The sequence below is a fragment of the Anolis carolinensis genome, chromosome 5 (genome assembly GCF_035594765.1).
Source record: "Anolis carolinensis isolate JA03-04 chromosome 5, rAnoCar3.1.pri, whole genome shotgun sequence".
In the NCBI taxonomy this organism is placed as follows: domain Eukaryota; kingdom Metazoa; phylum Chordata; class Lepidosauria; order Squamata; family Dactyloidae; genus Anolis; species Anolis carolinensis.
The window spans coordinates 66,687,208-66,702,226 of record NC_085845.1 but is presented as its reverse complement, the minus strand read 5'-3'; the positions used below and the strand labels follow the sequence as shown (position 1 = coordinate 66,702,226).

At 38.2% G+C, this 15,019-nt stretch overlaps 1 protein-coding gene across 3 annotated transcripts in view; it reads left to right on the top strand.

Moving 5' to 3' along the window:
• The window catches only part of acsl1 (acyl-CoA synthetase long chain family member 1), a 50,045-nt gene extending 38,739 nt beyond the window's left edge, over positions 1–11,306 (top strand). For all 3 annotated transcript variants that reach the window (XM_008111814.3, XM_008111813.3, XM_062981413.1), the window contains exons 15-21: positions 1,150–1,222; positions 2,828–2,916; positions 4,269–4,385; positions 5,046–5,189; positions 6,062–6,163; positions 7,666–7,737; positions 9,805–11,306. In XM_008111814.3, coding sequence (XP_008110021.1) covers positions 1,150–1,222; positions 2,828–2,916; positions 4,269–4,385; positions 5,046–5,189; positions 6,062–6,163; positions 7,666–7,737; positions 9,805–9,945 — 738 coding nt within the window. In that variant the 3' untranslated portion in view covers positions 9,946–11,306. The remainder of the gene's footprint in view (positions 1–1,149; positions 1,223–2,827; positions 2,917–4,268; positions 4,386–5,045; positions 5,190–6,061; positions 6,164–7,665; positions 7,738–9,804) is intronic.
• Positions 11,307–15,019: the final 3,713 nt, after the last annotated feature.

The following is a 15,019-nucleotide window of genomic DNA, read 5'->3' as shown; positions in this document are numbered from 1 at the left end:
TTTTACCCAAGGTAACACCTCTCTGGGAATTTCTAGGTGTTCCAGCATGGCTCTGTAGTCAACATCTGCTAGAAGTAGGTTATAAAATTACATGGGAGGACACAGATTCCTAGAGAGGTGTTTTTTCTAGAGATCTCTAGATCTTCAAATGTCTCTGGAGGAAGCTGACCTTAGAGTCTCACTGGAGGACCTAGAGAGAATATTTTTAGTCAAATCCATGAATAATCAGATCTGCAAAAATCAAAACCACAAATATGGAGTTATGACTCTACTGTTGGTTCTAAGCTTTTAAGGTAAAGGTAAAGGTTTCCCCTGACGTTAAGACCGACTCTGGGGGTTGGTGCTCATCTCCATAGACACCTCCAAGGTCATGTGGCCAGCATGGCTGCGTGGAGTGCCGTTACCTTCCCGTCAGAGCGGTACCTATTGCTCTACTCACATTTGCATGTTTTCGAACTGCTAGGTTGGCAGGAGCTGGGGCTAACAGGGGGCTTACATTCCGTTCCCGGGATTTGAACCTGGGACCTTTTGGTCTGCAAGTTCAGCAGCTCAGCACTTTAACACACTGTGCCACCAGGGGCCCCCTAGCTTTTAAACTTAAGCGCAATTTCTCAGATATGCTGCTTGTTCATGTATGAACTTACTTTCCAATTAGTTTACTGGAATTCAATAGCCTCTGCTATGCGTGTATTGCCTACTATACTATACTATATTCTTCTCCCTGAGGTATATAAAATAAATAACTAAATAAATAAATAATGCTGGGAAGCATCTATTCCAGATGCATCTCTATAAGAGAGATTGATAGTTCTGTGATTTAGTAATCTCATCCTTGACTACAGTGTTGAATCAGGAGTTCATTGTCTGTTTACAATTAAGCTTCAAGAACTACAGTTGAGCCAGAACAGCTTGTGCTGATTACTACCTGGAAACTATTCTGTATGAAATTTTTACTAGAGGTTTTTTAAAGCTGGAAAAACAGGATGGCTGATGTTCCTTGAGTACAAAAGGTGTTCAGGAATTTTGCACAAGGCTATCCTGGAGATAACCTTCTTCAAAATGTGTTATGGGAACAATAAAATAATTTTATATCAGGTGAGAGATCCTTATGGAAAAATACAGTGATTAACTTACATTTCCTGTTAACAGTTCTATGAAGGCTATGGACAGACAGAATGTACTGCTGGGTGCTCCTTGACATTACCTGGTGACTGGACTGCCGGTAGGACTTCTGTAACTTATTTTTAAAACATTGTAAAATAGGATGAGATAGCATGGTCTCTCAAGTATGAAATAGTCATTTTGAAGAAGTTTTAAAATATAAGTGTATTAGACTTGGAAAGCAATTCTGTGTTAGACTGACTGGAATAATTGAGTCTTATTGTTTGGTTTGGCTAATCCAGTGGTTTCCAGCCATGGGTCCCCAGATGTTGGACTGCCAGTATTACACAATGCAGTATTACACAATGCATTTGCTCATAAGTACTTGTTTTATTGAGTTGGGATTAAGTGATATTTTCAAAAGGTAGTGGAGAAGATTAGGAACATCCCCATCAAATCCCTAGAGATAATTCTTGCCACATATGATTCACTAACCAAGTAATTATTAATTATGTGTGGCAAGGGAAAAAGTAATTAGTGATCTCATAAACCAAGTGATGCAGAATATATCATCACCTGAGAGCAGGATAGCTTATACCTGAAGAGAGGCCCAGGCTTTCTGAGATAATCATGAGGCAGATTGAAATAAACAATTTATGTTGAAAGGTACCATGGAGTCTCACTGGAAAATTCCTTGAGTAGTATTCTTCCTAAAGAGAGACTTTTTATCAAGTCACTTTCTGTTTACTTCCTGTTTAGACTAGTTCCCAGAGTTTCATGCATCTGACAAAATACATCTTTTTAGGAATTTACTAAGTCCTTCAGCAAAACTCTATTGTAACTTCTGTTGAAATCAGCTGTAAGACCTAGAAAATATCTAAAATGTGAAGGCTTATTTTAGATACCGTATGATCTCTGTACGAGTTCAGGAATCATCCTGTATCTAAAATAAACCTTAGCATCCAGGTCTAGGTGTCAGGTGGCTTTTTCCCCCCTTAGCTACTCCTAATGGGCCAGATTTTCTGTGCATTTTTTATTTAAAAGAGTTGAATGAGCAGTGAAGAATAGCTATTATATGTATATTGCAGTTGCCAGTATAGAATCTGCCTGTTATAATGCAAACGAGTCTTTAATCTATTAAACATACAAGACACTTTTCAAAATGCAAGTAAAATATGTGGATACATGTGAATGTGTACTGAACAATAAAGATTTGTATGGCAATTTCCATGGTTGCATCATTTAGCAACCATGGAGATTCCTTTATGAATGTAGCAATGTGCTATCCAGGTCCTATGCTTCTCATTGTAGTTGTGAAGAAGAAGAAAAACTAGATGCTCATGGGTAAACCTTTGGGCAAGAAATCAGAACAGACTTTTAAAATTTAAAATATAAGAAGATATTACCTGCACCTTGCACACTGGTACCATTATTTGTTCTGTCCTTGCTTTTCTGAAAACTCAAAGAAGTCTTTAAATTTGGAACTGGAAAACACCATTTAAAAATAGTGTCATCTAAGGAATGGTCATACTCCTTTGGTAAACTGAAGACTATAAAAGCTTGGTACCTGAGTCTCTTTGCGGACTATAAAAAGACTATAAAAGCCACTTTGAGTCTCCTTTGTGGAAAGAAAAAGTGGGGTATAACTAATGTGAGGATGGTGATGATGATGATATTATCCTAGGTATCCTTCTATACCTAAAGACACATTTTATTCAATTAATAGGTCATGTTGGTTCCCCAATGCCTTGCAATTTCCTAAAACTTGTTGATGTAGAAGAAATGAATTATTTTGCAGCCAAAGGAGAGGGTGAGGTAAGTGACACCTTAAATCCAGGAAGTGGCAATTGCCAGCATTCAGGAGTCCTGTGTACACTAAAGTGTTTTCAAGACAATACATTCTGCATGAGAGCTAGCATGGTGTAATGGTTTAACATTGGACTAAAACTCTGGATATCAGGGTTTGAATCCCTACTCAGCCATGGAAACACACTGAGTGATCTTTTCTCAGAGACTAAATAAGTTTTGCCAAGGAAAACCTCATCCTACGGGTTGCATCTTTTCAGTTCATTTCATGCTTAGAGTTGGTCCAAGTTTGAAATGACTTGAAAGTATACAACATAATATTCTATGTCTTTCAAAAATAAATTTTAATGTTCATCTATTATATTGTACACACTCAACTAGATAATATGAAAACAGCAAAATGCTTATGTATATGAAAGAAGAATATATAAACATGTGATGATATATTTCAATTTTAAAAAGGTAAAAAGGTCTGTTTGGAAGCTTGAGCCAGCTTCACATTAATCACATTATTATTATTATTATTATTATTATTATTATTATTATTATTATTATTATTATTATTTTGACTGATTGATATGAACTTTACTAGACTTCTAGATGGACATAGTGATAGTAATAATTACAATATTTATTGTTGTTATCATTATAAAAGCAGCCCGTAAATTCTCTGATAAGATATAAAGATTGAAGCAGGTTTCCACCAGCATGAAAACTAACATTTTGATCATGCACATCTTTTACTCTCAAAATCTTAGTCTGTTTCTCTTCTCAAGGTAGATTTTGCCCTTGTTAAATGGAAATTATTCAGGGATTCTAACCCAGATCCATGACAACATAACTATGCCTCGGGTTTTGCAATGTAACCATCTCTACTTTCAATAATTGTTGTGGTCACCATAGTGGTTTTTGTCTTATGTGGGCAGTGAAGACAATATATATTTTACCAGGTTTAATTTGTCTATTAATAGTGCTATCTTTGGTTTGTTTCTACAGTCTCATTTTGCTTTCTTATATTTTCTGGTATTGTTATAAGCCACCTTGAGGGTACTTATGGAAGAGGTGCTCAAAGGCAGTATGTAAACATCTTTATAAATAAACATCTTTAAAAAAAACACATTTGGAGGCCAGTTAGGGAGAGGGCTCACCATCCAATTTAATTACTTTGGATTCTGATCTCAGAGAGTTCAACTAATTTCATAATATCAATAAATAATAAGATTAGAGTGAACTCTTGATGAAGTCTACTAGCAGTAGAAACATGAACCTTTTCTTGTTTCCTACTTAACCTTGCAACAATTAGTAGTGAAAAATCATTCCTTTGCAAACATTTACAGAGTGCACATCAAATTTTATTTCAGGTTTGTGTAAAGGGGCCAAATGTATTCAAAGGCTACTTGAAGGACCCTGAAAAGACAGCAGAAGCTCTCGACAAAGATGGCTGGTTACACACTGGAGATGTTGGTAAATGGTTACCGGTAAGCAAACCTTTGTGTTGTGAGGGAGTTACTCTTTTGTTTCCTCAACCCAATCCGCAAACTCGATGGTGTCTTAAGTCCCATCTAAACAACAGGTTTACTTCCTTCTTACCAAAACACCTCTTCTTTGACATGCATGTACACAGGTACATATTTATTTTGCAGTGTGGTTTATATAGGCTGATAACATAATCTAGTAGGGACATAATCTGCCTAAAGTATTCAGATAAAGTCTTTGCCTTGCCTAAATCTGATGATTCATTGTATGCATTATCTACTAGGCTTCTGAACAGAACTCACATTTTTATGTTGCACAGGATTTTAGTTTTTTTTAAAATTATTATTATTATCGTGTCAGAAGTTAATTGAGGCGAGTTGTTTTCTGGTGTGAGAAAATTGACCATCTACAAAGACATTGTCTGGGGGACATGCGGGAGGCTTGTCCCTGCATGGGAAGCTAGTGCTGACAGACAGGAGCTCACCTCATCTCACAGAATCGAACTGCCAACCTTTAGGTCAGCAGTTCAGTTGGCACAAGGGTTTAACCCATTGCAGCACAGCAGCCCCACACTGGATTTTAGTTAATGATATGAATTTGCTGTTTTTAAAAAAATGGGTTTTAATGAATTGAAGTTGGCTAACTTTCCTCTTGCGTTTCAGAATGGTACCCTAAAGATAATTGACAGGAAAAAACACATATTTAAACTTGCACAGGGAGAATATATAGCACCAGAAAAAATAGAAAATATCTATTCGAGGAGTGAACCTGTTGCTCAAGTTTTTGTCCATGGTGAAAGCTTACAGGTATGTGTCTCTTTACCTGATATATTTAGAATGGAACTTTAGGACATGTTTCAAAATAAAAATCTTGAATATGTTTTCGTCTCCAGACACTGTTAGAGTTAGAATAAAGGCTTTATTGCCAGCTACATTAGAGAAGCAAATAGGTCTATGTTTGTGCTGATACTAATGTGTGCACTTGGCTATGAATGAAAGGAAACTGATACTGCACTAGACATGTACATAGTAACACCATCAGTTTTTAAAGAGACAGGAAGCATTCTTCCATAAATGTTCAGTCTGAAATACAAAGGCCTTAGACTCTCAGTAAAGGTTTTTTTGTTTAAATATTTTATTTGCCTTTCCAGCTTGAAGCCAGTCACAATGAATTAAAAACTCAATACAAAAAAAACTCAGTAGATAGAGCAAAATGATCTAGGCACCAGCCAAATCATAAATTTGTTTGAATATAAGTGTTTGGGGATGAAAAATGATTGGGTTTTTTTACTGATATTGATGTTTTTATTGCTGTGTTATTGATATTTGATTGTTTTATCGGGCTAGGCCTCATGTAAGCCGCCCCGAGTCCCTTCGGGGAGATGGGGCGGGGTATAAAAATAAAGTTATTATTATTATTATTAAAAGGGAATGACCTGGTTTCTGCATCTTTGTCTGCTCTATAGTGTGATAAAGATTGCTTCCTGTTATGTATTTTGTTTATATTATCTAATACATTTTATTTCATAGTTGTAAGCTGCTTCGAGTCCATTTTTGGGAGGTGCGACGGGGTATAAATAAAGTTGTATTATTATTGTATTCTTGTCACTGCTTTTTTGAATGAAAAACATGATGGGTCCAGTGGGCAATTTAACCAAGTTCCCTTGCTTCTTTTTTAGGCTTTCTTAATAGCAATTGTCGTTCCGGATCCAGATGTATTATCTGGCTGGGCTAAGAAAAAGGGATTGGCAGGATCATATGAAGAACTATGCAAAAACAAAGTAGGTGGATCTAATCTGGGACTATAGCAATCTCTCATTTTCTTTATTCCTTCTCAGAATTTTTGTGTTTTCTGTTATTATGTAGAGATAACATACATGTGGGATATCTCAAATACAGTAGAATAGATAAATGCCTAGATTAAAATATCTTTGAACTGACACCAAAACAGTTGCAGTATTACTGCCAGCAATTTCTTCATGGGGAATCATAGAATCACGGAGTTGGAAGAAATCTCGTAGGCTATCCAGTCCAACCCCCTACCAAGAAGCAGGAAAATCACATTCAAAGCCCCCCAACAGATGGCCATCTAACCTCTGCTTAAAAGCCTCCAGATAAGGAGCCTCCGCCACACTCAGAGGCAGAGATTTCCACTGCTGAACTGCTCTCACAGTCAGGAAGTTCTTCCTAATGTTCAGGTGGAATTTCCTTTCCTGTAGTTTAAAGCCATTGTTCCGTGTCCTATTCTCCAGGGCAGCAGAAAACAAGCTCGCTCCCTCTTCCTGATGACTTTCCCTCACATATTTATACATGGATATTATGTCTCCTCTCAGCCTTCTCTTCTGCAGGCTAAACATGCCCAGCTCTTTTAGCTGCTCCTCATAGGGCTTATTCTTCAGACCCTTGATCATTTTAGTCGCCCCCCTCTGGACACCTCCCACCCTGTCAACATCTCCCTTCAATGGATGTGCCCAGAACTGACCAAGACAGCATATAGGGGAAGCATGGCTTCCCTGGATCTAGACACTATATAAATCCATGTTGCTTATTAACGATGACTGCATTCCTTTCTAAGTGTTTGCAGACCACTTTCTTAATGATCTTTTCCAGAATCTTGCCTGGGAGGGTATTTCATAGTAAGGGTTGCCACAAATCATAGAATTATAGAATAATAGAGTTGGAGGAAACCACATGGGCCATCTAGTCCACTCCCTACGATGCAGGAAAAACACAATCAAAGCACCCACAACCAGTAGCCATCCAGCCTCCATTTAAAAACCTCCAAAGAAGGAGCCTCCACCACACAGAGAGTTCCACTCTTGAACAGCTCTCACGGTCAGGAAGTTCTTCCTAATGTTCTCGTGGAATTTCCTTTCCTGTTGTTTGAACTCATTTCTCTGAGTCCTAGGTGCCTAGTTTCCAGAGCAGCAGAAACAAAAGTTATCTCCCTCAATTAATACATTTTGCAGCTGAGATACCTAGAGTAGAGCTGCCCCTCAAGATGTTCAGCCACAGACCCACTAGTATAGGATGGACATTCCTGTACCTTCTAGTCTTGCCCTCAGCATCTTCAGCCCCAGGAGGTGTAGTTTTGCTGTATGTACTACTATTAAGCATGGAGGAAATGTAGAAGTAGGACTCTAGTATTTGTGACCTTCTTCTGCATCATTAAATATGATTACATATCAATAAATCAAATACACTAAGTTTTTGATTGATGTTATACAAATGATTCAACAATGTATCTCCTTGCTCTGTAACTCTAAATTCTGGATCTCAACAGGACATCAAAAATTACATTCTGGAAGACATGCTGAATGTTGGAAAAGAATTTGGATTAAAGTCATTTGAACAGGTAAGGATCTGAAATATTTTTCTGCAACTGAGCTGTATAATTTCCAATTTAACCACTGTGGTTAATTATGCTGTGTAGAAACATTTGAAAAAAAATCTGTTCCTGGTTTCAAAATGTAATTTCAACTGCTTTGAAAGTAGTTATACTCCAGAAACTTCGTTTTTGTGGCTGCCACAAACTATGTTGAATTGGTTGAATATCTTATGAGATATTCATGGAAAAACTATAGAAAAATGTATTGCAGAATGTCTCACAGAAACAAAGTTTTTGCAGTTAAATAAACTTTTCCATGTTTTTATGATAGACCCAATTAGGAAATGGAATTTGTAACCCAGGAACAAAAATCATGTTACATAGTATTATTTATTGATGAATAAAGGCATTAATCACCTAGGTTTTAATCCATGAAGATAATTTACAAACACTAACTAGGATTCTATTCAGAGCCCCGGTGGCAAAGTATGTTAAAGCACTGAGCTGCTGAACTTACAGACCAAAAGGTTGCAGGTTCAAATCCCAGGAGTGGAGTGAGCGCCCACTGTTAGCTCCAGCTTCTGCCAACCTAGCAGTTCAAAAACATGCCAATGTGAGTAGATCAATAGGTACCGCTCCGGCAGGAAGGTAACGGCGCTCCATGCAGTCATGGCGGCCACATGACCTTGGAGGTTACGGACAATGCCGGCTCTTCGGCTTAGAAATGGAGATGAGCACCAACCCCCAGAGTCAGATATGACTGGACTTAACATCAGGGGAAACCTTTACCTTTACCTTTAATTAGGATTCTAAAGTGTCTGTAGTTGTTAAATGCTGTAAATTCAGCTTTGACTTACCTGAGACTTTCAACTAGTGTCTTCGTTGCCACCCTTCCATGTCTTAGGCCCCTTCTACACTGTCATATAAACCAGATTATCAAAGCAGATAATCCATATTATCTGCTTTGAACTGGATTATATGTCTGCACTGCCATATAACCTAGTTCAAAGAAGATAGTCTGGATTTTATATGGCAGTCTGGAAGGGGCCTTAGTTCTCTGTCCATTTTGATTGGTGACTGAGCCAAGAAGTAAACAATTTTTAACAATTTCATCACTCACTTTATAATTACATAAATCATCTGCGGCCATTTTTGTTTTCCTAATATTCAGCTGTAACCTGCTTTTTGCAATTTTGTTACTGACTTTCATCAGTTGTCATTCCAAATGCTTGCTTTTTCAGCTTGTATTACTGTATTATCTATGGTGATAGATTATTAATACATTATGTATATTTAATAAGAAATGGAAAAGGAATAAATGGCTGGCAAATTTTGTTGCACGGTGCTTTATCTCACTCACCTGTATTAATTTTATATTAAGTATACTCACGATTTTAGAAAATACAAATACAAGCATACCTCATAAGAAATCATATAGAGTAACCTGATTCTGCTCATTCTAAAAATTAGCATGCTTTTATATGACGGGTTGCTGTGAATTTTTTGGGCTGTGTGGCCATGTTCCAAAAGCATTTTCTCCTGACATTTTGCCTACATCTATGGCAGGCATCTTCAGAGGTTGTAGGGTCTGTTGGAAACTAGGCAAGGAGGGTTTATATATCTGTGGAATGTTCAGGGTGGGAAAAGGGACTCCTGTCTGCTGGAGGCAAGTGTGAATGTTGTAATTGGCCACCTAGATTAGTATTGAATAGACTTGCAGCTTCAAAGCCTGGCTGCTTCCTTTGTTGGGAGGTGTTAGCTGGCCCCAATTGTTTCCTGTCTGGAGTTCCTCTGTTTTCTGAGTGTTGTTAGTTATTTACTGTCCTAATTTTAGAGGTTTTTTAAATACTGCTAGCCAGATTTTGTTCATTTTTGTGGTTTCCTCCATTTTGTTAAAATAGTCCACATGCTTTTGGATTTTAATGGCTTCTCTGGGTAAATCAGGACAGTAAATAAAAAAAACAACAGGAATCAGGAAGAAAACTCACAACAACCCAGTAATTCTAGTCATGAAAGCCTTCGACAACACTTTTATATGCCAACTTCTTCCTAGAAAGTTTGCAGAGTGGACTTAATGTTACTTTTTTTTTCCAGGTCAAAGCCATTGCCCTTCAGTCTGAAATGTTTTCCATCGAGAACGGCCTACTCACACCGACATTAAAGGCGAAAAGACCTGAACTCCGCAAATACTTCCAGTCCCAGATAGATGAACTCTATGCTAGTAACAAGATGTAACAGATTTTTTTTAAAAAAAGAAAAACTGTTGGAGAGAATAGCACTTGCTATTGACCTTCATATCGAGAAACTGATCACAACAAACATAGGGAAGAGAACTGTGCAATCATTAACTCGTACGCTTAGGGGTACTCAACATAGGAGAAACTGATGAAAAATGGAACACTGCCTTACTGTCCATTTTGTGTTGCAGACCATTTTTATAGTGACATACAACTTCCTCAGTGCGCCTTAAACTGTAAATGGTATCTATATGATTTGTAAATTATTTAAGACTTCTTCAGCCAAAAATGTGACTCTTTCCAAGGCATGTAAAGGAATTATGTGTATTGCTAGAACATTCATGTCTTTTAGGTATATTGTACAGCTAGTGGTGGATTCCTAAAAGATTTGCCATATGGAAGTTTTGTAGATTTTATCATGAAAGAGGGACACTTCCAAAGGAGTACCCCTGATCGGTGTTGAATCTAGAACTCAGGCAAAATTTTGCCTGCCTTGTTCTTTGTGGGTGACTTGGAAGCTTTATTTTAATTTCTGTGTATCAATGAACCAGCCACAGGGTGGATGATCAGGTATTTTATCTTTAGAATTAGGTGGACAATGTCATGTGCCCTAAGGAACTGAGGTGAAGCTGCCCATGCGATGCAAGGTGTTTGCTTCATGACCTCTAAAGGAATTGGGTCGTAGTCATGGCATGCTATAGGGAATGCATGTGGATGTTGATGGAATTCCAGTATAGGGGTCAATAGCCCCCCATTTTGCCCCAGGTTGCCATAGTAGAGCAGACCTGGCTTCTTATCACTTCATTTACTGGCTTTTGTACAAAATCTGCCTCTCATCCATTAAATACAGAGAACTGAAAATATACAAGTAAGTACCTCAAATGGAACTGGTAGCACGAGAAAATGAGTATGTAGTAAGTACATACAGGAGGCAGAACGTGGGATGTGGTTTAGCATTGGACATGTTTTCACTGAGAATGGAGAAGACGACCAGAGTTATCATGTATCTATATTTCTCAAGGAAAGGGGAGGGGGTGGACTTGAAATGCCTCGTAGTAACCCATGCTTGAGTTTTTCCCCCCTACACCGCAGTAATTAATTTCCGTCAGATGTATGTAAACAAGCACAACGGAGTTTGCACTAAAGATTGTGTGATTGTAACGCACTACCCAGCTGCATAATTTCATCCCCGTGTACCCCTAATTGCACAACAGTATCCAAGCTAATACTCCCAAGTATTAAGTCACTTGTTACATTGGAATTCAAATGTTTGCTTAGTGTCGGCTATTTCTATATTTTATAAACCAAAATTTCCAAAAAACCAATGAAGGAAACCAAAATAAATATTTCTGCTTTTAATCTGCGTAAACCTTTTAAAATTGTGCTTACGTTCTTCATACTAGTATTGCACATTTCTCTAAAAGAAAGAGGTAACTACCAACAAAGTTTTATGATTTTCTGGGTGTTAGGAGAAACTAGCCCAAAAGAGCAGAACATCCAAAAATATCCAGGATGCTTATGGTTGAGCATTCAGCTCACAGCAAGCAAGGAGTGAAGTGCCATGTGGCTGTAAAGAATTTAGAGCTTAGGAGGCAAAGATCCAGAGTTCAATCTTTAAAATCACAAAAGGTTTATTTACAAAAATAGTATCTACATTTCTTAATAGTAAGGAACTGGGTCCTAGCTACTCTAAACTCCATCTCTTCTAGGGTTCAAAAGAGGGAAATATCTCCAGGCATTACACCTCTCCTGACACACAAGCAGAGAGAGATCTCAATACACACAGCACACACCAAGATGCAAAATAGAAATCAAAGACAAAAGGCATGAACCTGCAAAAGTATCCATTCTTCACAACCAATTAGAATGAGAACAGATCAGAGAGGAGAGAAGAAATAGATATATTCCAACTGTCATTCAGGAGTTGGGGGGGAGGGAGGGATTTCTCTTGGCCTATTCTAAAGCTAACTCTTCCTCATTGAGAACTGCAGACTTGGGCAGTGGGATTGAATTCCAACACTAAATGTGGAAAATATAGTTGAAAAGAAATTGAGTTTCTTGCTATCCATTTTTTGTGTTAGTCCTGAGTTCTAGAAGAATCAGGATCACAATGAGACAGGAACCTTTAAAAATAATTCATTTTGCAGAAGTCACATCAAACAGATACATTACTGTGTGTTTTTTCTACTCTGCTTTGGATTGCATGAGTAGTTGTGATCTGGTGGTGAAATTACATGGTGCAATCCAATGTGAGGGAGTAGAGGCGGGTGGTATGATTGAGCAGAAAACAAAAAAAGGCAATAGATTGATAGGTTTATGCATACAGAGAGAAAACCTGAAGCTGTTGTTGTTTTGTGACCTAAAATAATTAGATACAGTGAACATCTGGACATGCTAGAAATGTCCTTTTGTACCGAGGTGGCTTTAGAGAGAGAGAGAACTTTGTGGCTTTCAAGACCAGTTTGAATTTGGATTTAAACAGGTGAGTGTGATGTTAGCAGAGTCAAACAGGGGCAGGATAATACTGGAGCTGGGAGACAACCCATATGTGGATTCGGCCCCAGTAACATTAATCCAGTAGAGCCAGCGATGAGGAATGCTGGGGACTGGTAATGCATTAACATCCATAGTGCTACACGGTTCCTACCACATGTGGAGTCTTCTTTCATGGGAATGGAAATCCTCTTTTACTCAGGCTGCAATTTCCATTCCTATTCAGGACAGATTTAGAACATACTGACTGTTAATAAATAGGAAGTGAACTGTTGGAAATCTTAAACTTTTATATTTCACTTTCTGAAAATTGAAAAATTCATGTCAAATTGCTGCCTAATGTCCTGATACTGCATAATAGAGTTTGGAAAGTCTTCTATTCCAAAAGGAGATATACATATTATAATTCCAGCAATTGTAGATTATTCAAAACTGGAAAAAAATTGGTTCCTTAGTCGATCACAACATGGGGAAAGAGTATCTGAGCATTGGTTGAATAAGTATGTTCTAACTCAGATTGTGACATTTATATTTTTTTATTAACAGGGAATAAGGTGAGATATTCCACTCTGCACAGGCTTCACTTTTCTCTCAAAAGCCTACTTGCAAACTCTCTTGCTGTGGAGTTGAAATGACATTTTTCATAACAAGCATGTATATTGTTTCAAGCTACTGCAATGCAAAATGTTTAGTAGATGGCCCAATGTCGAATGAGCAGCAACATATTATTTACTTTACAAAAGACCTGATTGTGAAGCACATGAAATCTACCACAACTGGTTTATTAATGGGTTGACAAATCTGCCTGTATTTTTGGATTCTCTCCAGAGCAGCCTAGCAGTAGGACTGGTTTTGCTATGGGTACAGTTAGGGAGGAGGCCTCTGTTGGATTGGTATATGCTTTAGGTCATGCCAAATTGTCTTTCCCATAGCATTAATCTTCACAAGTGAGTTCCTCCCACTGCCCTTTAACCTAGTTTATGAAGAAGCCATAACATACCATTCTGCCATGCAAGCTCTCAGTGGCTTGCTGAAACATGCCCTGGGCTTGCATAGAAACCTTTTGTAATGCAGGCTGTATGTTTATGGAGTACTGTGGTTCACACAAAGGTGCACAGATGGGGTGCTATTTGAGAGCTGCTTATGAAGGCGTGGATGTGGCATAATTTCAGTCCTAGCTGTCATTCACCCCATCTCATCTGCACCATCCCATTTCATCTGCACAATTTCTTGACTGCTAACCGAAGTTATGAGTAGTAATTGTATGGTACCTCAGTGAAAACTCATTTGCAACAGCTAAATGTAGGTGTAAACTATAAAGAAGACAGAGATGGTACAGAACAAGCTTGTTTTCTTACATAACAAAAATCATTGTAGAACATATTGACATCCAAGTTGGGTCTCAATGATGGCAACATCTTGAAACTCCTGTTCTATTATTTGTGTTATGTATGAATCAGTCCATATCTGCTTATAAGAGTCTTGCCAGCTGAGTTGCCTCTATGATTTCCCCCATTGCTAATGTGAAAAGGCATGGAATGGCTCACTTGTAGCTACTTCATACAGTCATGGCCAAGAAGTGGTATGGACTGGGAACTTGCCATCGCATGCCACCATATTAATTCCGTTAATAAGAGAAGGTCCTAATGCAAGTGGTCAAACATAAATTAAATGCAGTGCAAGGCAAATGAGACTGCAGGGATTTAAATGACAGTGCTTATTTACTTGCTTTTCACTGTGGTTTTAAAGCAGTGGTTCTAAACCTGTGGGCCATGGCCTAGCAGTGGGCCATGAGAACAAAAATCTGGTCCACAAACCACCTTCCTCTTTGTTTCTTTTATTTTATTTCTGCTCCTTTCTGCAGAGCTGACCATTGCATTGGATAGACCACATCAGTTCTCACTCTAGATTACTAAATTTGGTTTTCTGAGAGCGATCAGATGGTGCTTACTGGATGGCATATGTTCTGTATCAGAAACTTGAGCTGATGTAGTCTATTCAATGCAATTTTCTGAATTGGCACTCCAAATAACCAAATGGAATCTAAGGTTGACCAAAAACCAATTCATAACCCTTTTGGTACTAATGTTGGAGAGAGGTGCCTGGTCAATGTGGGCCCTGGTCAGAAAAGGTTGGGAACTACTGTTCTAAAGAGAAGAGAGAGCCAGAAGAGTGTCTTGGTTGAAGCATTGAACGACAAGTTTGGAAAAAAGAGTTGGGATTCCCCACTCAACCATGGAAACACAATGGGTGGCTTTGAGTGTGTGACACTCTCTTGGCCCCAGAAAAACCCCATGATGGATTCGGCTTAAGGTCGCCAAAATTTGGAAATGAAGCTGCACAACAACAACCAAGATCAAACTATCTTCCAAGTTCAACAGATGCGGACAACACTCCCAAAACACTGGAAGCATGTCCACTGAATTGCAGTGGCAAACTACTACAAGTCAGTCATACCAAATTTTCCATGTCACATTTTAGCAGCCCAACATGAAAGCTCTTATAAAAGGAAAGATTTTCTGAATACTTTTGGTGTTACTGGTGGCAAACCATAATAGAAAACAAGCATGTTGTGCTGA